The sequence below is a fragment of the Idiotropiscis lumnitzeri genome, chromosome 18 (genome assembly GCF_059441095.1).
Source record: "Idiotropiscis lumnitzeri isolate Australia: NSW breed Sydney's pygmy pipehorse chromosome 18, RoL_Ilum_1.0, whole genome shotgun sequence".
In the NCBI taxonomy this organism is placed as follows: domain Eukaryota; kingdom Metazoa; phylum Chordata; class Actinopteri; order Syngnathiformes; family Syngnathidae; genus Idiotropiscis; species Idiotropiscis lumnitzeri.
In genome coordinates, this window is record NC_142408.1 from 7,342,498 (window position 1) to 7,365,069 (window position 22,572).

At 43.7% G+C, this 22,572-nt stretch overlaps 1 protein-coding gene across 4 annotated transcripts in view; it reads left to right on the top strand.

The window, feature by feature from the left end:
• The first annotated feature begins 1,025 nt into the window (after positions 1–1,025).
• Positions 1,026–22,572, top strand: part of garnl3 (GTPase activating Rap/RanGAP domain like 3) — a 29,422-nt gene continuing 7,875 nt past the window's right edge. The window contains exons 1-24 of one of the 4 annotated variants that reach the window (XM_088281959.1): positions 1,282–1,358; positions 1,439–1,504; positions 9,399–9,468; positions 13,781–13,855; positions 14,316–14,415; positions 14,670–14,788; positions 15,155–15,219; positions 15,491–15,554; positions 15,742–15,768; positions 15,850–15,925; positions 16,009–16,107; positions 16,666–16,769; positions 17,115–17,223; positions 17,290–17,335; positions 17,412–17,518; positions 18,164–18,279; positions 18,772–18,894; positions 19,113–19,187; positions 19,277–19,391; positions 20,202–20,228; positions 20,323–20,430; positions 21,564–21,680; positions 21,761–21,918; positions 22,149–22,307. In XM_088281959.1, the coding sequence (XP_088138085.1) occupies positions 1,452–1,504; positions 9,399–9,468; positions 13,781–13,855; positions 14,316–14,415; positions 14,670–14,788; positions 15,155–15,219; positions 15,491–15,554; positions 15,742–15,768; positions 15,850–15,925; positions 16,009–16,107; positions 16,666–16,769; positions 17,115–17,223; positions 17,290–17,335; positions 17,412–17,518; positions 18,164–18,279; positions 18,772–18,894; positions 19,113–19,187; positions 19,277–19,391; positions 20,202–20,228; positions 20,323–20,430; positions 21,564–21,680; positions 21,761–21,918; positions 22,149–22,307 (2,112 nt within the window). In that variant the 5' untranslated portion in view covers positions 1,282–1,358; positions 1,439–1,451. Of the gene's footprint in view, positions 1,505–7,201; positions 7,317–9,398; positions 9,469–13,780; positions 13,856–14,315; positions 14,416–14,669; positions 14,789–15,154; positions 15,220–15,490; positions 15,555–15,741; positions 15,769–15,849; positions 15,926–16,008; positions 16,108–16,665; positions 16,770–17,114; positions 17,224–17,289; positions 17,336–17,411; positions 17,519–18,163; positions 18,280–18,771; positions 18,895–19,112; positions 19,188–19,276; positions 19,392–20,201; positions 20,229–20,322; positions 20,431–21,563; positions 21,681–21,760; positions 21,919–22,148; positions 22,308–22,572 lie in introns of those variants that run through there. The other 3 variants (XM_088281957.1, XM_088281958.1, XM_088281960.1) reach the window with 3 other exon arrangements.

Sequence of the window (22,572 nt, forward strand, 5' to 3'; positions counted from 1 at the left end):
TTCCTCCTCAAAACAACAGTATGATAAACATGCAAAATGGGGGTAGTGGCTGCTCAAAATGGGAACAATAGAACATGACCAAGGGCCTCAAATTGGGTTACATAATGTGAAAAACTAGAACCTAGAACATCAAAGGAGCAAAATGTGAGGGAAGAAACACCTCAATTATATCTTAATGTATAGCATTATTATTAGTACTTTCATTCATTTATTTATTTATTTTTAAATTGTCGCTATTGGCGGCGTGGTGGGGACTGGTTATCACGATGGCCTCACAGTGCAAAGGTCGTGGGTTTGATTCCGGCTCAGGCCTTCCTGTGTGGAGTTTGCACGTTCTCCCCGTGCCTGCGTGGGTTTTTTCCGGGTACTCCGGTTTCCTCCCACATACCAAAAACATGCATGGCAGGTTGATTGGACACTCTAAATTGCCCCTAGGTATGATTGTGAGCGTGGATGGTTGTTTGTCTTTGTGTGCCCTGCGATTGGTTGGCAACCAGTTCAGGCTGTACCCCGCCTACTGCCCGAAGATAGCTGGGATAGGCTCCAGCACCCCCGCGACCCGTGAGCACAAGCGGTACAGATAATGGATGGATGGATTGTAGCTATTGAAAAATGTTTTGTCTGTAAATTCGTAACTGGTGCTGCCAAATGCCAATGTTTTAAATGTATACGGCGTATGTGTGTGTGCCCCGCATGCGTGTGCAAGTCTCCAAATTTTCGTTTTGAGGACCACCTCAGTTGCACTTAACCACCCCATAAAAATACAAAATACATTTAAAATATTTTTTTCAGGGGGAAATAATTATTAATTGTTTCCATCCATTTTAACGGCAATTATACTCAAATTAATATCTTAGTAATAGTTATTATTAATAATAATCACCTCTGAGCCTGTCTGTGCAGGTGTTCCTAATATAGTGGCTCTCTCTCTCTCTCTCTCTCTCTCTCTCTCTCTCTCTCGCTCTCTCTCTCTCTCTCTCTTTTTTTTTTTCTCCGGGTCGCTGTGTACGAAAGCAGCCTAGTTGCGAGGACTCCCCAACCAGGGAGCAGCTAGCCCTCCGCCGCGCGCTAATCCCTCGACTGTCGGCCGGCCGCGTCTGGAAAGCCCCTGCGGACAACCGCCCGCCCATCCTACTTCCACCGCCCACTACCCCGGCCCCTCAGTTCCCCGAAGCCCGCATGGAGGCGCCAACTGCCCGGCGACGGTGCGCGCTCGTCGGCTCCCTCTCGGAACCTTTTTATCCAGTCTGAAGAAGAGGAGGAGGAGGAGGAGGAGGAGGAGAAAGTGGGGGCACTGCTGGAGGTGGAAACAAGTCTGCAAGACCACTTTCGGCCGGAAAGGATTTTTTTTGGCGTGTGTGAGTGTACTTTTTGGAAGGGCAAAGGAGTTCACCGAGTGCGCGCTCATGAATTCGAATAAAAATGTTTACCTCGGCAGAGACAAAGGCATCATGCGGAAGAGAGCGCTGCTCCTTCGCAAGGGCTGCAGCTTCGAGATTACCAGGTAGGCTGAGCTCTTTCTGCTTGCATTTAAGGAGGACGAAGAGGAGGAGGACGAGGGAGGAGAAGGAGGAGGAGGACTGTTAAGTTTTCCATGTGGCACCAAATATGGAGCATTTCAGTCGCCACTTTTGAGAAGGGAATTATCGTGGTTGATGCGCACCTGACTGCAGCAGAGCGGATGTCAAGTCATGCTTTTTTTTGGGGGGTGAAGGACATTTTTGAGTGTCTGCGTGTGTGTGTGTGGGGGGGGTTACCTACTTATCCAATAAGGGATGAGATGATGTATTCAGCCGTAAACCACGCGAGGACACTGAGGGTGTTTCCAGGCATCCGAAAATAAAGTGTGCACGTGTGTGCGTGCGCGTGCGTGTGTGCATGTGATGTCACTGCCCGCACCAGTGAATGGACCAAGCCCTGCCACAAATAATTGACCCACCTCCCCTCCACACACACACCAAAAAAAATCATTGGAATTCAATTTAGATGCCACAAGATGGCGGCAAAGCATCTAAAACAGCGAGATCATCAGCATCACAACATACGTCTATCATGTACACAATCATGAACCCATGTTACATAAACGACTGGATGAAATTGTTTGGTGGGTTCAAGCAAATCAAACCGCTCCATAGGAGGCTCATCAGTCGATTTTGAAAGCGTGCCAGCCTGAACAAAAACAAGATTTTCAGTGGATACAAAGGATAGGTTAAAAAAAACAACAGCAGATTTGCTAATGCGGAACCACAAGAATGTGAGGTGACTAATGTTGCGAGCATTGTGACTGAGTGAAAATGCAATTCTTTTTACATTTTATATGGGGCTTGGCATTTTGGCGGGAATATTGGGTGTTTTTTTCCGGTAAAGTTAGGAGCCTTTTGAGGAAAGGTTTGGGTCTCTTTTGGGGGTAAGCTTGGAGATCCTTCAAGGGAATTGATGAAACTTTTCAGAGCTCAACTGCACGGTCAGGGATCTTTACAGGGGAAATCTTCTGGGCAGATTATTCCTGGTGAGCAGAGATGCTAATTTCAAGGTTAGCTGCTATGGTGGATCATGATCATGAATGATTGTCCCGCTCTGCCTCCGCATTTGCCGCTATTTAGGGCCGACGTACGGAGGAGGAGTCTCGCTTCTAGCTGAGGACTTTAATGACTGTGTGTGCGCGTGCGCGTGTGTTTGCCGGTAGTTGAGTTTATGCCTGAGTGAGTCACGTGACCTGCCACGCTTCCTGGAAGTCGTGCGGTGGGCCATCTATCAGGGCAGCACGCGCGTGATTGTCACCGTATGGCGACAAAGACATGGCAGCCAAGGGCTTTGCGTGTTGTCGTGTGTCATTGTGCTGCAAAGACACACTGTGTTGTTGTTTGCTGCCTTCTCGACATGTTATTCTTTCAAAAGTGCTGAATAAGCAAACAGGCAAGTCTAAATAACGCAACACGTTTTTGCATGTAGGAAGGCTAGAATTATAGATAAAGAATTAAAGACAGCCGATACCAGCTACCGATACTGAGATGCATGGCTGATTGAACGTTTTTCTGTAGGAATTGCTTCCTCCACCATCCTCTCGCATTTGCTATTTCTATATGATACAAGGTTGATTTTAATGCAGAGAGAACTTTATTAGTGTGTTGCTACCAAAATAGCTGTTTTTGTTCACCAACCCTAGCAAGCCTCTGAGCAGCTCCCAACTAGAGTGTCTTCAGCAGAAAGGGAGAAACAAAACAAACTGCTTGCTGAAGCTTTTCTTTAAAAAAATTTTCTCCGCTTCAAAGCACAGTGGGACAATGAGAAACACGTTTCCAAATGGTAACCATAAATTTATTTGTTGCATGCAGCGATAGAACGGAGTCAAAGGCTGTGTTGGGAATCGCTCCTTATCCACAGTGCACTGTACAATCAGTTTACAATTTTCTACTATCATTCAAATTTGTTGAGTAGGGCTGAAATAATTAATTGAATAACCCCAATAATTCAATTGCAGATAAACAGAATCAAAAAAATAAATACAGGCCTCGATTCAGCAAGGCCGGAGGTGGATTTTAGTCCGACCCTCGTGCACTAACTAAATGAATCTCCTCCCTTCACTTCAACATAGTACCTAAGTGTGCTGAGCCATTCGGTTCGGTCCCCTCGCAATCCCCGACGACCGGCCGAGTGCGTAATGGCTCCCGTATGCGGCCTCGTAGCCGTGCAAAGCTTCATTTGGTCAGAAAAATCAGTGCAAATTATGAGGAGAGGGAAAAAAAGCCAAAACAAAACAAGCCCAAACGGTTTGATTGGAGCGTCGAGTCAACTTTTGCTGGTCGACGGCAACATCTGCTTCCATTTAGGGCCTTGCTCCATAGGAAAAAGCACTCCGGGAAAGCTGGAAAAAACATTTCCCATTATAGTCGGCTGGAGCCAGGCCAGCGTGGAGTGGGGAAAAAAAAGGCGACGTCGCGCGTGTTTTGCTTCAAGGTCGTTTGCCTCCTCCGAGTCGCCATTACAAATGTTTCATTATTTTTCCTTTTTAATTGGTTGGGGCTTCTGGTGTTTCATTTCAGTTAGTTTGAATTCGATTTCAGAGCAGGTTTGTCAGTTTTGATTAGTTTTGAACCAAGTTTTACTTTTCTTTTTATTATTTATTATTTTATTATTTTGGGGGGGAATGCAGTATTTGTCAGGTGCTTAGTTTCTCTTACAACATTTATTATTTATTTTTATACTGTTTCTTGTTTTTTCATTTTTGCAGTTTTTAACTTTTGTTTTATTTTTAACTTTAAAGAAATCAAATATTACAGTATTTTTACTTTTTTAAATTCCCTTTTACTTGTATTTTTTTAACTTTAGTTTTATTGTTTATTTGTTTTGTTTTTTTCATTTCAGTTCTTTCTACAAGCATTTGTTTTAGTAGTCATGTTTTTTTGCATATTCATGCAGTGAAAAAAATATTGAAACTATTTTTTTATTTTTTGTATAATGTAATAAATAGAAAAAAATATAATAAATTATAATTCCATCTATAAATCACGGTTCGGGTTATGTTTCAGAATATGCTTTTTATTAGTTTAATTGTTTTTTCGTTGCACAAACGAATTTGAAAACAAAGTGAATCGGTATGGCTTGGCTGTGATGGTTTTTCTTTTTTTTTTACCACAAGAGGGCAGGCTCTTGCCATATAGTTGACGAGAGGCATCCAGGGAAGGGAACCCAAACGGAATCGATAAGACTTTAGCCCACAATAGACAGTCAGGTGAATTACAGGGTCTTGAAACTAAAATAATAAAGCAATTAATAACCTTAACATAGGTACTTCAGTCAAATAAATGTAACGTGTTTAGAGTATTTAAGGAACTTCAAGACACTTCAAGAATTGAGACTATTTAACAAACCTAAGACATTGTTTTTTAATTTGTAGAACAACATAACAATATAAAGAATAAACGGAAAAATAAATGAAACCATAATAAGAAAAAATAGGACAGGAAAATAAATCAAAGAAAAAAGTACGTTGACCATTAGCTGCAAAAAGTTTTTGTGTCAAAGCGCCACATCAAAAACTCCGATTTTTTTCAGCTTCACTTATTTTAACTGCACGTGAATAGTAAGGGATGCCTCAAGGCGGCAGTTGTCAAAGTTCTCCATAACAAACTCCGACTCCGACCGGCTGGTGAAATTGTACTCTGTTAATGCTACCGCCTACACAGTGCCTGCGATGCAGCAAGGCTGGGATGGTCCAGACCGGATGGTTCACACCCACAAACACACACACACACACGCACACACACCCCCCCCCCCCCCCCCCCCCCCCCACACACACACACACACACCCCTGCCTGCGAGTGAAGGTTACTTTCAAAATGTCAACCTCACATTGAACGCGAAAGCACTCAATTGATCTGCGAAACAAAGCCCCCTGGTGGCGGATTTGACCGTGAGCTGCATGCGATCTATTGATGGAGACGTTGCGTAAACCCACCCCGACCAGACGAACGTTTTGTTCTTCAATTAATTGTAGCGGACAATTTCAGAGCAGTGTTGGACGCTGTTGTGCTTCTGTTGATGTCTTAAATAAAACTCCGGCCAAAAAGGCCATGTTTGGCTCATGGCTACATTCTCCTTTAAAACTCGTTGGGCTTTTCCGGACACAAGTTATGACAAAGGCGGCCTACAAGACGTTAAAAAAAAAAAAAGCTGAATGTTTTGCCGAAGTTTTCCATTGGAACCTGAAATAGCGCTCCTTTCCAAACTTGAGTTTACCTGGCATATAACTTTGCTAGCAATTAGCGTGGTGGCCTCAGAGGACCAAAGAGGCAACATTTTTATCTTGGTTAAAAATGACTTTTAACAAACACAAGTAATAAATTTGGTGTTTTTTAAAGGGACAAAAACTCAACATTTTGTCAATGTTCTCCATGAAGTATGTGACTTGTTTGGCTTTTCTGAACATGAATGTTAAATATGTTAGCCTTGAATGGAACACAAGCCCACTCTCAATTCTTGACCTGATTGAATTTTCCCAATATTAATGTTAAATACGGTGGCCATAAAGGGTCCAAAGTGTGCTTATCTGTTTGTTTTAAAATGGCGCCATCCCTGGACCAAGATGCGATTGCTTTTGTAAGTCAGTGTAGCGTAAACACGTTTTTCTTTACTCCATTAGCACATAGCATAGCATTGCCTTAGCAATGTTGCCATGAGAATTAAATTGCCGCTGCGCAGTTGCTGCGGCGAAGCCTCCGACTTGAAAAGCTCTCGTGTGCTCCTCCTTAACGCCGCCCAGGGACACAAAGGTCATGAGGGCACGCACTTTGCTGGCGATGTGTGCGCCATAAACGTGTGTGTAAGTGTGCGTGTGTGTGATGAAATATTGATGAGCGGCCCACTGGTGCGTAGCCTGAGCCGAGAATTTCTGAATGCGCTCACCTTTGCTCACTATGTGTGTGTGTGTGTGTGTGTGTGTGTGTTGTCAGTGGCCTTTTGTGGTGGTGTCAGATTTACCTGCGCTCCGATTTCACTCGTGAGTGTGTGAGTGTGTTTGTGCATGTGTGCGAAAATTAAGTAATGCTTTCAGGGGATGTATATCTGAATCTTTTTTAATGCATGTGTTATATATATATATATATATATTTATTTATTTATGTATTTATTTATTTATTTTTTGCATTCCACTTCCGATTCACTCTGCACCGCTGCGTTTTCTGCATGCCGGGATGTGATTGTCTTATCCAGCATCCTGACACCACTTTGGGCTCCGGGCAAGTGTTAAGCGCAAAGAGAAAAGCTTGTTGGAGTTGACGGTGACGTCACAGGAGCGAAGGGGGAGTGGTGTGGTGCTTCTGTTGTGGAGTGGGTGCCTTTTCCACTCCAGCAAAGCCTATAGACCCCCCCAGCGCCGAAAAAAAAGTGTCGCGTTCACACACGCACCGTTGACGCGTGGACGTGGGGGGGCGGGGGTCGGGGGGGGATGCTGGGTGGCGGATGCAACAGAGGGAAGGCGGCATGCGACACCAAACACACTCTCCTTCGTTGGTGCGGAGCCACCAATTGGGGTAGTGTTCTTTTTTTTTTTCTTTTTTTTTTTTTTTTTCTTTATTTTGATCAGCTGGTGTTGGCGCCGCAGTGAGCGAAGATGACGACGAGGATGCTGCTCGCTTAGCAGGACGCCGGAAAGGAGAACAAGAAGAAGAAATACGCGGAGGGGGTCGTGTGCATGGAGGAGTAGGGGTGGGAGGGAGTCTTTCTTTTTTTCTTTTTTCCATTTTCCACCAGTTTGTTGGAGTAGACATGAACAGCGTGGATCCAGCGTCCAGTAAACTGTTGACTTTCAATCAGCGGTAAAAAGCGCCCGTGTTTATTATACGTTGCGCATGACCAACAACTCCCCATCCCCACTCCTCCGCCTCCTGCGCTGTTGTTTGTTGTTTGTAGTATTTGTTCCTTGCATCTGTTGCATGCATGCGCCTCCTCCTCCTCCTCTTTGGTGCTCCTTCAACATTCGACACGCGCTCATTCAAGTTAATTCATTCGGCGACGGGCTGCTGGAGGTTGGGATTAAGTCACGGGCACCTGTCGCGGAGGAATAGGAAGCTAATATGCGCCCTTTTGCCGATTCCTTTGTGGCGCATGCAAGTGCTGGAAAGCTGTTTTGATACTCAGCTTGACGCGCACTAGTAGAACAACTGTGTCTTACTTGTAAGGTTTTTTTTCAGACTACTAGTGCTACTTTTGGCCTATGCAATTAAACCAAACTACCTAGCTGCACTAGTAATACTACCAGGCTCAACTAGTAGGCATGTGTCATGCACTAGTAGCCTAGACAGTACTAGTAGGGCCAAAATGCCTTCCAATAGTTTGGAAAGGTCAGTAGTAGTGGAAAAATATTACTTGTTAGTCACTAGTTATTTTACTAGTGGACCAAGCTAGATCGTTAATATCACATTCGGGGCACAACGAGGAACTACACTCAAGTTGGACTTCTGGAAAGTCTAACAAAATATTTGAACTTACACAGAAGCGCTTGAATATCTGAACAAATTTGTCAGATGCTGCTGTTTTGGTTAGCGAGAGAGTTCCAATGTCATCAGTGCCGCCTGAAATATGAACAGAAAGGATGTTGTTGCTTTTCGATGTGCACCCACGTTACGGATTATTTTTGGCATTCGGGTTCCGCCGTGATTGGCTTACAACACGATGCCGACGAGATGCCAGGGGAACGTGTGTGCGTTTGTGTGTAAAAGGCGCAAGCAGGACCTGATAAAGACACCTGTTATCATGCTCACACTGTCAAGGAACAGCAAGAAACACAGAGGGTTGAAAAAGAAGACTCGTTAGCACGGTTCTACTCAGGAAGAGTCCCAATGAGCCCTCACTTGCTCACATAGTTTTGCAAAAAAAGAGGCACAGCGTGCTTGCTTCAAGCGGTTCAGTCTTAACTTCCAGTTGAAATTTAATGCAAAGCTAATGATTCGCCGTGACTTTGTGGGAAAGAGGCTGGAGTCTACTGCTGCAATGCGAGACGTGAACGGTCTTTTTCATTAGTGAGGCACTCCGGTGTCATTTTGTCATGTCTCTCGAAAAAGGAGGAGGTGGAAGAAAAGGAGAAGAAGGAGCGAGAGCTCCATTGGAAGGTTAGCTCGGGGAGTAGCTGACTTTGACCCGCCCACTGCATGAGAGCGGAAGGCTGATGGCTGGATGCACTTGAAAAAGGCTTCAAGCATGCGTCACATGGGAGCAACGATTGTCATCTATTCCATTCACGCATTGAAAATAGCATCAACATAACCTCCCACCAGCAGTGAGGTTGTTGTAGTTTACGAAAACTGAAACTGAAAAAACCCAAAAATGCATTGACAAAAAATCGAAGAAAACTAACTGAAACTGCATCTTACGTTTACAAAACTAAAACTATAATTGATGCAGATAAAGTCAGTTGCTTGAGAAATGTAGTTTATGCAGTGCTTTGTGATTTTTGTTTTCTTTTTCAATCTTATAATCAAGAGATTTTACAGATCTTAAAAAAATAATACTAACACTCTAAATTGGGCACTGGAAATAAATTTTTATATAAAATGTAAATACAGTATGTACTGTTCGCATTGTTATTTTTCTTTATTTGTATTACGTATTTTTCTTTCTGCACATTATCCATACATAAAAAAATGTGCAAAACTCATGTACATCAATTACGTAAAGAACTGTTTATATTGTATACATTATGTGAAAGTGTTTTTCGCTATTATCTGCATTGTTATGACATCAAGTATTTTATTTTATTTTTACGATAGTAGACTTTTATCATAGTAGGATTTATGTTTGCGTTTTTTTAAAATTTTTTTTTTTTAAGAAGAATTAAGGGATTCCTGTCTGTGTTTGTACCAAGAGAATATGTGTTTACCGTGTGCGTATTTGTCTTGCAGCTCGGCCTCGGAGGACCTGGGCTGCCGGCGCGGAGACTTCAGCCGGAAGCACTACGGCTCTGTGGAGCTGGTGAGTCATGCCTACATCACATTCTGATTGGAATGAACTATAACATTTTGTGTCATGGGAACTTATCGCATTAGAAATGGATCGAATTGTATTGGAGTGTCTGCCAAAGGGGACTCCTATATAGATAAAAAAAAAAAAACATTTTCAATCGGTTTGAAGATTGGTTAGAACCTCCCCCCCACAAAAGTGGCAGGGGGGGAGGGGTCCGTCATGGCGATTAAATAGTGGGGCCCAGATTCCGGTGCCCCGCCACTGGTGAATCTGATGGAAATGATCGACCTTTGTTGCTCTCCCTCGTCTTTGCGCTGCTGTCGTTCACTGGTCCAGTCTGGACGGACGGACGGTATCGGTGTGGCGGTGGGCAGATGAGTCACCCCACATTGGGTGTGGTCCAGCGCCGCGCACGCGACCGCTGTTCTCGCCTCCGCCTCCTCTTCTTCTTCTTCCTCTGCACTTCATTCGTTTTGTTGCTGTGATCCCGCTGGCATCAAAGAAAGGAAGAAAGTACACAAGAAAGCTGTTGCAGTGTGTGCCAGCAAGATGTTGACTCATTGTTGCGTTTTGGTGGTGGCGGTGTTGGCGCTGCAATCGCACTTCCTTGGAGGAGGCTCGTTTCTGGGGCAGATTAGTGTGGAGGGGAAAGCATATGCCGCCAATCAGCACCAACAGACCGCCACTTCACTGTGGGTGTGTGCGTGCATGTGTGTGAGTGTGTGTGTTTGAGAGAGACCCAGTGCTGTGTAAGAGTCAGGATGAGGCCATTGACAATCTAAAAAACAAAGTTCATCCTCATCCTCTCTCTCTCTCTCTCTCTCTCTCTCGCTCTCTGTCGCAAGTGCGTGTGTGCGTGTGTGTTTGTGTGTGTGCGTGTCTGACACCCGTGGATGCCTGCCGAGTTCGGCCACAGCAGGCGCTCTATTTCCGTGCGTGAACTTCTTCTTGCGTTGCTTTTCGAGTGTTGACACAAACAAGAAGAAGAAGAATTTCCCTTTGCAGCTCACACATTCCCGTGCACTTGCTGCTCAAGGCAGAGTTGGAAGCCGCGACCTTTTGGGCCAAATGACAAAATTAGCAGCAGCCAGGCTAGTTTGAATGTGAAACTCAGGGCAGATGCGACCGTGTCGTATCTTTAATATGCATTCGTTTCAAATCCTTGCATTGGATATGAAAACTTATGGTGATACGTTTCACGTTAAAATGTGATATTTCTTTTCGGATTTTATTTTTTTTTCTGTGTCATTTTATAGTTTTGATCTGTCACCAATGCAAAATAGATTTGTGTCAAAGAAACATTTTTTTTCTTTCACATAAATCTCATTTTCTCTGTTTTGGATCGGAAACCGTTGTTTTTAACGAAGCAAATAAATAAATATTTTACTGCAGCTTGCAGAAGAACGGGAAAAAAACTCAAAATCCACTTTAGCCTTTTCCATAAAAGACCATTAAATGAATGAGGTAACGAGGGCAGGGAAGCAAAGAGGGCTGTCTGGTCTAACTGTGTCTGCCCCCGACTGCGATACATAAATCATCTGCTAAACCAGATAATACCCGGCGCCATGCTGCGACACATCTGACCCCCCCCCGCCCAAACCTCCCGAGGGCCGTCGGCTTGGCCACACCCTGGCGGTGTCACGTCATTCATCCTACCCTGCCCCCGTCCTCCCGGGGGATCGTGAGTCTGCATCCACATCATCACTGATGAGATCAATTAGCAATAACAAGTCAACCAGATGTATTGATTTAGCACAGATTTGTCCCCACAACCCTCAAATACGACCCCCTCTGACCCCGCGCAAAATTAAGTCAAGGGTAACGCTCAGGGTATAACGAAGTATAGACACCAAAATGTTCAATCCAGCTGTATACTCGGTTTACTCTCGCAGATACTTGCTAGCTTAATGCTAACATATCATGCAAAACACCATTGACTGGCAAATGGAAATTAGCATTGATGTTACTGTTACTGTATTATCAACTTTCAAACAACTGCAATTTATATTTCATACATACGTTTTTTTTTTTTGTAAAGGGATGTGTTTTCTTGGATTTTTTTGGGGGAGGTTAGGGTTTTTTGTGGAGTTTTTTTGGGGGGGGGGGTTTTATGTTTACACTGTACATTCGCCATTTTTCCTTGTTTTTTATTTGTTTTTCAATATTTTTTCATATATATATATATATTTGTTGAATGTTTATCAATGTTTTTTTTAATTGTTTTTTAATAATAGATTAATAGATTTTAATAGATTATTGGCGGGCCAGCCAAGTCCTTATGCTCTGTATTGCACAGAATTGAATTCTTAACCACACAAAGGTCAAACTAAGGGCAATATAATGCCAACCTGTGGCTGGAACGGTTTTGTTGCATTTCCTTTTCTTTAAGTAGAACACATCACCTCGTTCAAATGCTTCGGCTTGCAAACTGTTTCAAAAATTCGATTCGTAATGCGAGGTTCCACTATGGTGGGGGAAGACTGCATATTTGTTTTCATTGCCCAACACACACACTTGGGGAACGCCTCGTATTCTCTTCGTTTCTCCTCTCCCCGGCCCGAGGGAAGACTAAAAGCGGTGCGGCGTCTCCACTCTCGTGTTGCATAATTTAAAGACTTTATTTGTGTCTGACTCGCTTGCTTTAAAAATGTTCACTCATAGAAGGAGATGACGTTGAAAGCGCATCGTCCGTATGTCTCTCGTTCTGTAGAGCGCCTCGTGGTAGCAGAGAGGGATGGCTCAGTCAGCTTCGCCTCCATTATCCTGCGATTAGATGCTTAATGTTGCACAAGGCGAGAGCGATGGCGGAAGATGGGTGTTTGTGGGGGTGAAGCCTGGTGGGGGCGATAGAGAGCTTCTTCATACACTTTACAGTTTGGAATGGAATGGGAGCGTCGGCTGCAGGTGCAGACACACGCAACTGTGTTCTTTTAATCACCGTGCTTTCCGGGCCCATTAATATGGATGTTGCGTATTCGCCACACGGTTGTTTATCAGCCAAGCGGCCCACCTGCTCGCCTGCATTGACAAAACTGTGAGGCACAATGAGGCAGACTTCATGCATGGCGGCTTTTATAAGAACAGGACATGGAACTATATCCAATTTATGGCTGCACAGGATTTGTATTATTGAGTGACAATCGAGGTTCTGCAAAGTGAGGCTCCAGAGCCGCACGTGGAAATTTTTTTTTTTTTTTTTTTGCTGTGGCTCTCTTTGGCTTTGGAAAAGAAATAATCATTATTCAATTGAAGTTTGAAATGGTTTCATTTGTTTTTACATGTACTTCTCAGTTTGAAGATTGTGGTCCTCTTTTAACATTCAAGTAAAATGAAGAAAAGAAACAAATAAACAAAAACAATCGGCAGGAACGATATTAAAAACATACATGGCCCCCGACACCTCCCAGATGACAGCTTGCAATCGTGTGTGAAAATGAAGGTGGCTGTTTTATTTATTTATTTATTTTTAGTTTCAGTCATTTTTGCCAGTTTCTGTTAGTCTTAACAACTTTAGCTGGGAAATCTGGAAATAATTTGTGGAGTGCTTCCAATAATTGGGAGGGTTTGTCGTGGAAAATTTGGAATCCGGGAAAAAAAAAAAAATCATACCCGAGGCCACATCATATCAACCTGCTTCCCCGCCATCTGTGTGGCATGTCGCCTTTGCTCTCTCTTGTGGCATCTTCACAATGACCTCCGTCAGGGAGGAGGAAGGGGTGGGGGTGACGGCCGCAAGGCAGAAGTGATACGCCTGGTTGCCTAGCGACCAAACATGCTCTGCAATTGTGATGATGATCCGCCATACTTTGTGTGTTTGTGAGCCTCCTCATTACTGTGTGCGCGTGCATGCGTGTGTGTGTGTGTGTGTGTGCGTTGGGGTTCATTAGAAGCAAACAGTAATTATGGATTACCTCTCATATACACCACTGAAATACATATTTTAGTATATTACATGAGCGTTCTTCAGTATGACATGGACTTTCTTCAGTAGCAAAACAAATCCAGTCCTGTGTTTGAGAGCTTTTCAGTCGTGTATGTGCGAGTGTTTCAATTCTCTGTCTAAGCGTGTCTCAGAAGTGCATATGAGAGCGTTTCAGCTCCCAGAGTGAGCAAAAATGTTCTCGGTCATATCTGAGATGATTTTAGTATTTTTGAGTGTATTTCAGTCGTGACTGTGGGTGCTTTGGAGTGGTGTGTATTAATTTTTTTTTTTTTCCCAGCGTGTTTGAGTGAATTTCGGTAGTGCATGAGAGAGTTTCAGTTTTGTGTGAGAATGCTTTATTCGAATGTGTGTAATTCGATGCGTTTATCCCCTTGGCAGTTGATATCCAGCGATGCAGACGGGGCGATTCAGAGGGCAGGACGCTTCCGCGTGGAGAATGGTTCCATGGATGAGGTACTGACAAAATGAAATTCCCGCCACTTGCTTACAACAAATAAATTCCTCTCGCCGAATAGATGCCTCCTTGTTTCTATCATTCAGTTGAATAGACACAGGTCTCGTCAGCAAATAAACGCCACTTCTAAAATCCGCCATGCTGTTTATTTCTATCCACGCCTTTCCAAAAATGGACGTCTCCCAATTTGAATCATTTCTCTTGAATAAATGCCTGTTTTCATGATCCAATTTGAGAAAATAAACGCCTCTCTCTTCAAAGCCTCCTCTCAAAGTGACCCCTCACCGGTTTTGTTGTCCATGTGAATAAATAAATGCCTCTTTCGCAATCGAAACCGCCTCCCTTCTGATAGACGCACCCGCCGGAAAATATCAAAAAAAATATGGTCATACATTTTAATATACTGCGACTGCATCCATTTTACTCGTGACCTACAAGTGACTAATTTGTGTCACGCAGAATTTGGATGACGCTCCCGGAACCTGGAGAAGAACCGACGTGCACTTGGAAAACCCAGAGTACCACACCAGATGGTTCTTTAAATACTTCCTCGGGAAAGGTCAGTTCAACAAAATGTCACTTGAGCCAACAGCAGAATCCTAAACATTTGGTCGCTTCCGACTCAACTTGAGACTGTCGTTGTTCTGCTCTTCTTCTGGGATCTATTGTTTCTGTCTTTTAATTTGTGTGCTAATTTCCCGCTAATTTATATGACACCATATGGAAAGCGCTCCAGCAGTTGTGAAATGCACAATATAAATAAATTTTTATTGTATTTTTTTTGTATTGTATAAGACTTTTTTTTTGTTTCAGTACACCAAAACTACGTGGGCACGGATGCGGAGAAGAACCCCTTCTACCTGTCAGTGGTCCTGTCCGACCAGAACAACCAGCGGGTTCCACAGTATCGCGCCATCTTGTGGAGGAAAACGGTATAAACTCTTTTGACCCTCCATGGCCTCTGTAGTTCTTCAACAAATGACCAAGTCAATCTTGTCACTAAACGTTGTTATATATTCCAAAATGCCATAGATATGCTAATGCTTAATTGCAAACCTTCAAAGAATAGCCATATGAACACACACACAAGGTCGGTTGGGACACAATGTGGCTCTTGAGTCATCGTCATCAACGTAGGTGTACACACATGATTAATATTGCCGCAACGCCACGCGATGACTCAGCATTTTGGCCAAGATGGCAAATTGTCATGAGTCACGTTGGCACGTTTTGTTTGCGATGAATTCAACGTTAAGAGCTGAACGTCTTGTTTTTTTTTTTTGTTGTTGTCTGCGCAGGGCACCTTGAAGATTAGCCTCCCTTACAGCCCCACCAAAACGCTATCAGTCAAATCCATCCTCAGGTGAGGAGACGCAAAATCAAAATATATCAAAAATATAATTGCTTGATAACGGATAATAAACACACACCCACACACACGCACACACACAACAAATGTGCTTCTAACTGCTTTCTAAAAAAAAAGACTGCATATGTTCCGAATGTTAAAGGCCGCCTCACTTAGCATTTTCGTCAGCGTACCTCGAGGCTATTTTGACCCAGGCTCGGTCCCCACGGTGCTTCTCGCTTCTCTTTTTCCTCATGTCATTATCTCCACACGCTCGCCGTGCCAGCGCGATGAACATGGACAGGTTTGAGAAAGGCCCGAGGGAGATCCTCACCCCTGACATTCAAAAGGTGAGCAGGTCGCGACATCACCCTCGTGGCGTAATGTCACGTTTTGTCACGTGATGTAACGTCGCATACAATACACAAAATGGACCAAAATGATGTCATGTCATTGAACGTAAAAAAAAATGAATTTAATAAACTGCACTTAGCGTAGCATCAGTCACTGCTAACTTTTCTGTTCTCTTGCCTTCAGGATTTGTTAGTGTTGGAGGAACAGGAGGTACAAAATGCCATGATTTGTGTATTTTTTTTCATTTTTTAAAAATTTTCACAGCCTTCATGAGTGTAAACCTTTTCACAGGGCTCCGTCAACTTAAAATTTGGCGTCCTGTTTGCCAAAGATGGACAGCTCACAGACGATGAGATGTTCAGTAATGGTAAAATCTTAAATTAATTCGCCGCTCACCGCAGCGTTATCTGTACGCAATTTGTCTGTTTTGGTTTTGCCTGTCTGTTTTAGAAATGGGCAGTGAGAGCTTCGACAAGTTTCTCAAGTTGCTGGGCGACAGCATAACGTTGCAGGGATGGGCCGGCTATCGGGGAGGCCTGGACACCAAGAGTAAGAAATGACAAAGAAAAACATTTTCACTTGGACTCGGCCGCAATCTTAGCTGCTTACGAGGCTAGCAATGTGCGTCCCGTTGATTTGTTAATAAAACTAGCTAACAGCATTATTGCGCTCATAATACTAGCACAGTGAACCCCACTTTATCTTGAGGTGGCAAGTTTTCAATCTAACCGTTATTGAGAGACTATATGATTTTTTTTTTTTTTTTTCTTACAATTTAATTCTACCATTTTTTTAAACACATTTATCATTTTGTCTAACCAAAATCTGCCATCTTAATGCTAACATATATTGCAAAATTCGTGGGCGCAGAGAAATTAGCATGGACGTTTTGGTACATTTAAACAGAAGTAGGCTAGCTTGATTTAGCTTAAATTAGCTCAGCGAGAAATATGCTTCCGGTAGTAACGTTTGTATAAGTCAATTGTTTTTTATTTATCTGAACTTGTGCTTGGCCCGGTTCAACAAATTAGCCGCTAAGTAAAATGTAGCCACGCGTCGAGCTGCTCGTAACTCCCAAACGTTACCCTTGTTTGCTATTTCTTCCAGACGACACTACAGGGATCAAGTCCATCTATACAGTGTATCAGGGCCACGAGCTTATGTTCCACGTGTCCACCATGTTGCCCTACTCCAAAGAAAACAAACAACAGGTGGGCGTCAGCTCCTGTTACTACCTTTGTGAGGGTTCAAAGGCAAACTCATGACAAAGATTTGCTTTGCAGGATTCTAACTCATTTAAACGATTAATCAATCCAATTTCATCCATATCAGGGTTCATTTTGTCTTGTACCGCCCTCTGCTGTTGACAGAAATTGACATCCAAGTGCCGTCGGACTTGCATTGCACATGTCACACCTCACCTGAGTTCTGGGATTGGTCATGTGACATTGGCAATGCGAGCCAGATGTCAAGTATATTGAATAAATGTCAACCTATCTTGTGACAGGTGTTAAATCTCTTCCCGCCGTTTTTGTCGTCCCAAATCCCCCCCGCAGGTGGAGCGCAAGCGTCACATCGGGAATGACATCGTCACCATCGTATTCCAGGAGGGTGATGATGCATCGTCGTCCTTCAAGCCCTCCATGATCCGCTCGCACTTCACTCGTATCCTTCCGGAGAAACGACAAGCATCTTTCGTGTCAATCGCGCTTCCTTGACTCGGATGTGCAGATATTTTTGCGTTAGTTCGATATAATTGCCAGAGTGACAGTTACAGGTGAGCGCCTCCATAAATGTATGGATTTGTTATTGATTTTTTATTTTTGGGCTATTTATGTTCTCTCTTGTCACAGGTTGAAGATTTTTTCGGAGGAGAGTGTCCCACTGTTTGGACCACCTCTCCCGTCGCCGCCGGTCTTTACCGATCACCACGAATTCAGGGACTTTTTATTAGTCAAATGTAAGACTGATTTACTTTTCGTGAGGGATTGAAATGCATTAGTAATTAGAGTAGCTGTATGTGCCTGGTTCAACATTTTGTGTGTTTGAGGAACTAGCGAACATTATGGCACGATTATTTCACTGATAATATTAGCACTGTGAACCTCGCTTTATCTTGGGGTGTAAAAGCAGAAAACAATATATCATAATTTTGAAATTTTGTTTAAAATCTGCAAATATGCAAATCTAAAACATGAGTATGCAGGAGTCAACTGTACATTATAAATTAACTTCCAGCCGTCATTTTCTGTGGGCGTAAAAAGCAGGTTTGAAAAGGATTTGACGTTCAATAATCTTCCGCAAAAATGAGTCTGGTCTGAAATATTTCTTGTCATTCTTCTTCTTTAGTCATATTAAGCATCAAACTGAATAGTGTGTTGCTGCCATCTTGTGGTCAACAATGGAATTACAGCCCAAATTATCATCCGTTAGAACTAAAGAGTAAAAATTATGGTGCCAAAAAAAAAAATCAATGCTATAACAGGACCACAAAACCATGACTCACAATGGAGGCGGGTCCAAAATGTTTATGTGGTGATGTAGAAGGTGGGGGTCTGTGTTAAAAGATTGAGGCGCATTATCAATGAATGTTCTCTCTTCACAGTAATCAATGGAGAGAAAGCCACACTGGAGACGCCAACATTTGCCCAGAAGCGTCAGCGGACCTTGGACATGTTGATCCGCTCGCTCTACCAGGACCTCATGCCCGACCTGCACAAGGTACCACGCAAGTCTTGGCTAAAAAATTTCGGGGTGGCCTCCGCCTCCTCCTCTTCCTCCTGCTCCATGCCACTGCTGCGACTTGAGAAGCTGCTGACTGTGTTGTCCACTGCGGCCCACTGCGTACTGCACCACAGCGCGCACACACGCACATGCACACACACACACCCACACACAGTTTCCACTGCAGTGGTGCCTATTTTCTTACTCCCTGTCATTTGTTTCCTCCCAGCTGACTCTCATTGACACGCTTAAGCAGATGTGGCAAAAGTAGTCACACAAGTAGAAGTACAGATACTTCAGTAGAGAAAAAAAGTAGAACTTCATCTAGCTATCGAGCTATCTATCTAGCTAGCTAGCTAGCTAGCTAGCTAGCTATCGCTAATAATGTAAAATCTAGTTAGGTGTATCCGTCCCTCCTGTCTAAGAGCCGCTCTTCTGCTTTCTTCTTTTCCACTTCCATCATGCATGCGTGTTTACGCCACATACTAGGTCCCTTTTTCCCCGCAGAACATGTTGAACCGCCGCTCCTTCAGCGATGTGCTACCTGAGTCGCCAAAGTCAGCACGGAAGAAGGAGGAGGCGCGCCAGGCCGAATTTGTCAGGATAGGCCAGGTAAAATAAAAGTGGTATAGTTTGGGGGGTAAGGTTTAGGCAGCTGGTTTGGGGTTGGTGGGGTTAAAGTAAAGTGTGGAGGAGTAAAGTTTTGGGTTGGTGGTTGGGTGTGGGACATTTGGGTGAGGCCGGTATGTATGCTTGAATTTTAATCAAAATGAGCTACGTTGACGTAAGTTTGTTTAATTAGGCGTGTACAAATGGGTTGCTTTGTTTAGGCTCTAAAGCTGAAGACCATCGTGAGAGGCGACGCCCCCACCAGTCTAGTCACGACTGGCTTGTGCAGAAAAGAGGTGATGACTTTCAGCTCATCAATACAACGAGCAACACTGCCTTTTGATTGACACGTGTGTGCGCGTGTGTGTGTGCGTGTCTGCGGCAGCCGTGGGAGTCGCAGTCGTTCTGCAGCACATTCCCTCACGAGGTGGTGTGCGCCGACTCGTGGGGCCAGTCGCTGCTGGTGGCCACCGACGCGGCGGGGGTCCTGCTGCTGAATGGTGAGTCGGGATTAATTGCAATTGACATCCCGCCTGGGTCACCCCGCGTGTCCTCTCCATCAAAGCCAGACGTGCTCGGTCAATCCGTCAATCGTTTGTGCTTTCCGTTTTCAATTAGCAATAAAAAAAACTAACAAAGCGGATAGTTAATATTGTCCTATTTTTCTTTTTTTGTGTCTGGTTTTATTTCAGAGTTATTTTCAGTATTTGGTCCCCCCAATATTCACAAATAGCGAAACTGTGAGTAATAGACCAAAAAGGTTTACAATTGCCTACAAAGATATAGAACATAAGATTGCCGCAAAGAACTACTTTTGTCTAAATGAAGCTCTTCAACTCACGTCACAGAACTTCCTTGGTACCAAATTGCCAGAAGATGGCAGCAAAATACTGCCTATGTCTAAATGAAACTCCTCAACTAGCTTGGACATAGTTCCTTGGCACCAAGATGTCACAAAATGATGGAAAAAAACTTTTGTCAAAGTAACATTTTTCAAGTCATTTGTGCACAAAGATAACAAATGATGGCGTCAAAGCACTACTTTGAAATCAAACTCGATCCTGTGTCATGTTTTTCAATTACGTATATTCGATCTGACGCTAGAATATAATTCTGAAAATTCAGTCTTTATATTTAAAAAAAAAAAAAAATCCAACAAAAAAAAAATCATTTTCTTTCGTTTCAATTTTTGGCTGTTCAGTTGCCAATTGAAAACGAGAACGGGAAGAAGAAATAGTTCACAGGTTCTCTGAGCCACTCAAAATGTCCATGCTGTGGGCTAACATATCTGTCTGTTTTTGTTCCTCCAGGCTCTGATCTGCCTTCATCCAGCACTGGTGAGCACCGCCAAGATCGATGCGCCACTTTCCTGAGGTGTTTTTTTTTTCTTTTTTTTTTTCTTGTATTACTCCTGTTTGTTGTGTGTTGCAGAGGCTCAAGCTCTCCCGCCGCCAGTGCAGTTATTTGACAAGACGCTGCTGGTGAAGCAGATGCACATACTTGAGCCTCAGGACCTGCTCATCACCAGAGCAGACAAAGGTGAAGGCATTTTTGCTGTCCGGTAACGTAAACATTTTTTTTTTTTTTTGGAAAGATGCGATACAAACCAACTTGAGCTATTGTTTCTATCGGACTGAAAAAAAAAATATTGATATTAAAACAGAAGATATCAGATTAGTTTCTCTGAACATACAGTATATCTCTACATAATCTCTAACATCAATTACTGACGCTTGAGGTTGAACCACTCAATGTTTTTTTAGTTGACACTGTGATGAAAGTCGCGTCGATTAATCGGTGACATCATTGATATTTTTTTTCAACTCAGTACAGTCCTCTGCACATTATCCAGCTGGAAGTTGCGATACCCAAAATACAAAAATAGCAATAAGTTGTCTTCAACCTTTAAACATTGATGCCAAGTTGGGCAGTTCAAATGTAAAAAAAAATGATTTAAGCTCAAATCGATATTGATGCTATTTAGTGGCAATCGCAGTAAATATTGTTTGATGAATAAATGAAGAATGCCGTTCTTCTTTTCATATTTTTTCCTATTTTTACTCAATACTAGCCAGGCAGTCGGCACTAAGCTAGCCGAGGTACCACCACGGTGTCGCATTGTCGTATTGCCTCGGCACAGATCTGCACTCAATTCTCCCTCACCAAAACGACCAAAATGCAACCGACCTCCTATGCTCCAATGATCTTATCGATCCGGTGTCAGTCCTGTGCTGTCGTTTGTTTTCGTCTGTTTATCCTAAGGAGCTAAAGGGAACGTGTCTGAAGAACGCGCACGCAGGCAGACGCTGGATGCCGCAAGCAGGAAATAGAAAAAAGCTGCATACCAAGAGCATGTCATCGATTTTCCCGCTCAGCCTCATACTGACAAATGTGATTAACAGGCTTTTGATGACATGACACTACTGCAGCCGCGTGTTTATGCCAACGCTTTACAGCTTCTTGCTAGGCTTAACCCGGGAAATGCGCATCTTGATGGATAACGAGGCCGTATGTTGTATCCGTATATTGCAGGCATAAATATACAGGACGGATTTGTTGTCTCCAAAGATAGATTAGCCATATTTTTCCTGAACTTTTACGGCTTCTTCTGCTTACGTGGTGTAAAAATGAAGGCTCATGCTATACCGAGCCTCCCGACCTGTCTTTCCCAGGGAAGGATGCTCGGCTGTACGTGTTCCGATTGAGCGCTCTCAGGAGAGGCCTGGAGGAGCGGCAGCAGGCCCGGGGCAAGTGTGACAGCCGGGAGAATAAACTCGAGAAAACGAAAGGTGGGCCATGACCCGCGATCTTTGCACAGTGGACTTTTCTGTAGTCGACAGGAGTTTGATTCCCGCCGTCATCCTACCAGGTTGCCATTTGTATTCCATCAACACGCACCACGGCTCGGAGCTGAGGATCGTGGCGGCCATCCGGAACAAGCTGCTTCTCATCACCCGGAAACGCTTCGAAGGCTTCGGCGCTGTCGGGGGGGCCGACTCGCCGGTGGAGGAGTTTCAGTACATACGGGTGCGTCAAACCATCAGCAGCTCATGGTAGTAAACCGCCTTGGCATGTAATTGTACGTCAAATTAATTTGCTGAATCACCCAAAGCTATATTTCACAGGATTATGATAATACGAGGTTGAAATATATTCAGTCTTCATAAGATCATTCTCTCAGTAGAATTGTTTACTACGGTAATGGGTAAAGTGGGACGGCAGCCGATCAGTTATCGTGGGCGCGCTCCTTCCACCAGGAGATCTGTCTGTGCGACCCACCCGCCGTGATGGCACTGGTGGACGGGCCGACGGGCGAGAACGACAACATGATCTGCGTGGGCTACAAGCATCAGTTTGATCTAATCAACGAGAGCACGGGGGACGCCTACCGGCTCCACCACGTCGACGCCAACAGGGTGAGGTGTACCTCCCGAACTTTGTTTGAAAAACTGTCACGGCACAACACCAAACACAAACGTCATGAAAAGTTTGATTAAAACATACTATATTTAAAACACAAAAGTCAAAACTCAATAAAAAAACTAAATATAATGAAAAATCCCAAACTAATATAACCCTGATAACATCACATTGTGGAAACGTAAAGAAGACTCCCTCACATAAGAAGTTGCAGTTGAAGCGTACTGTAAAACTGAAAAAAAAATTCAACTAAACATTTTA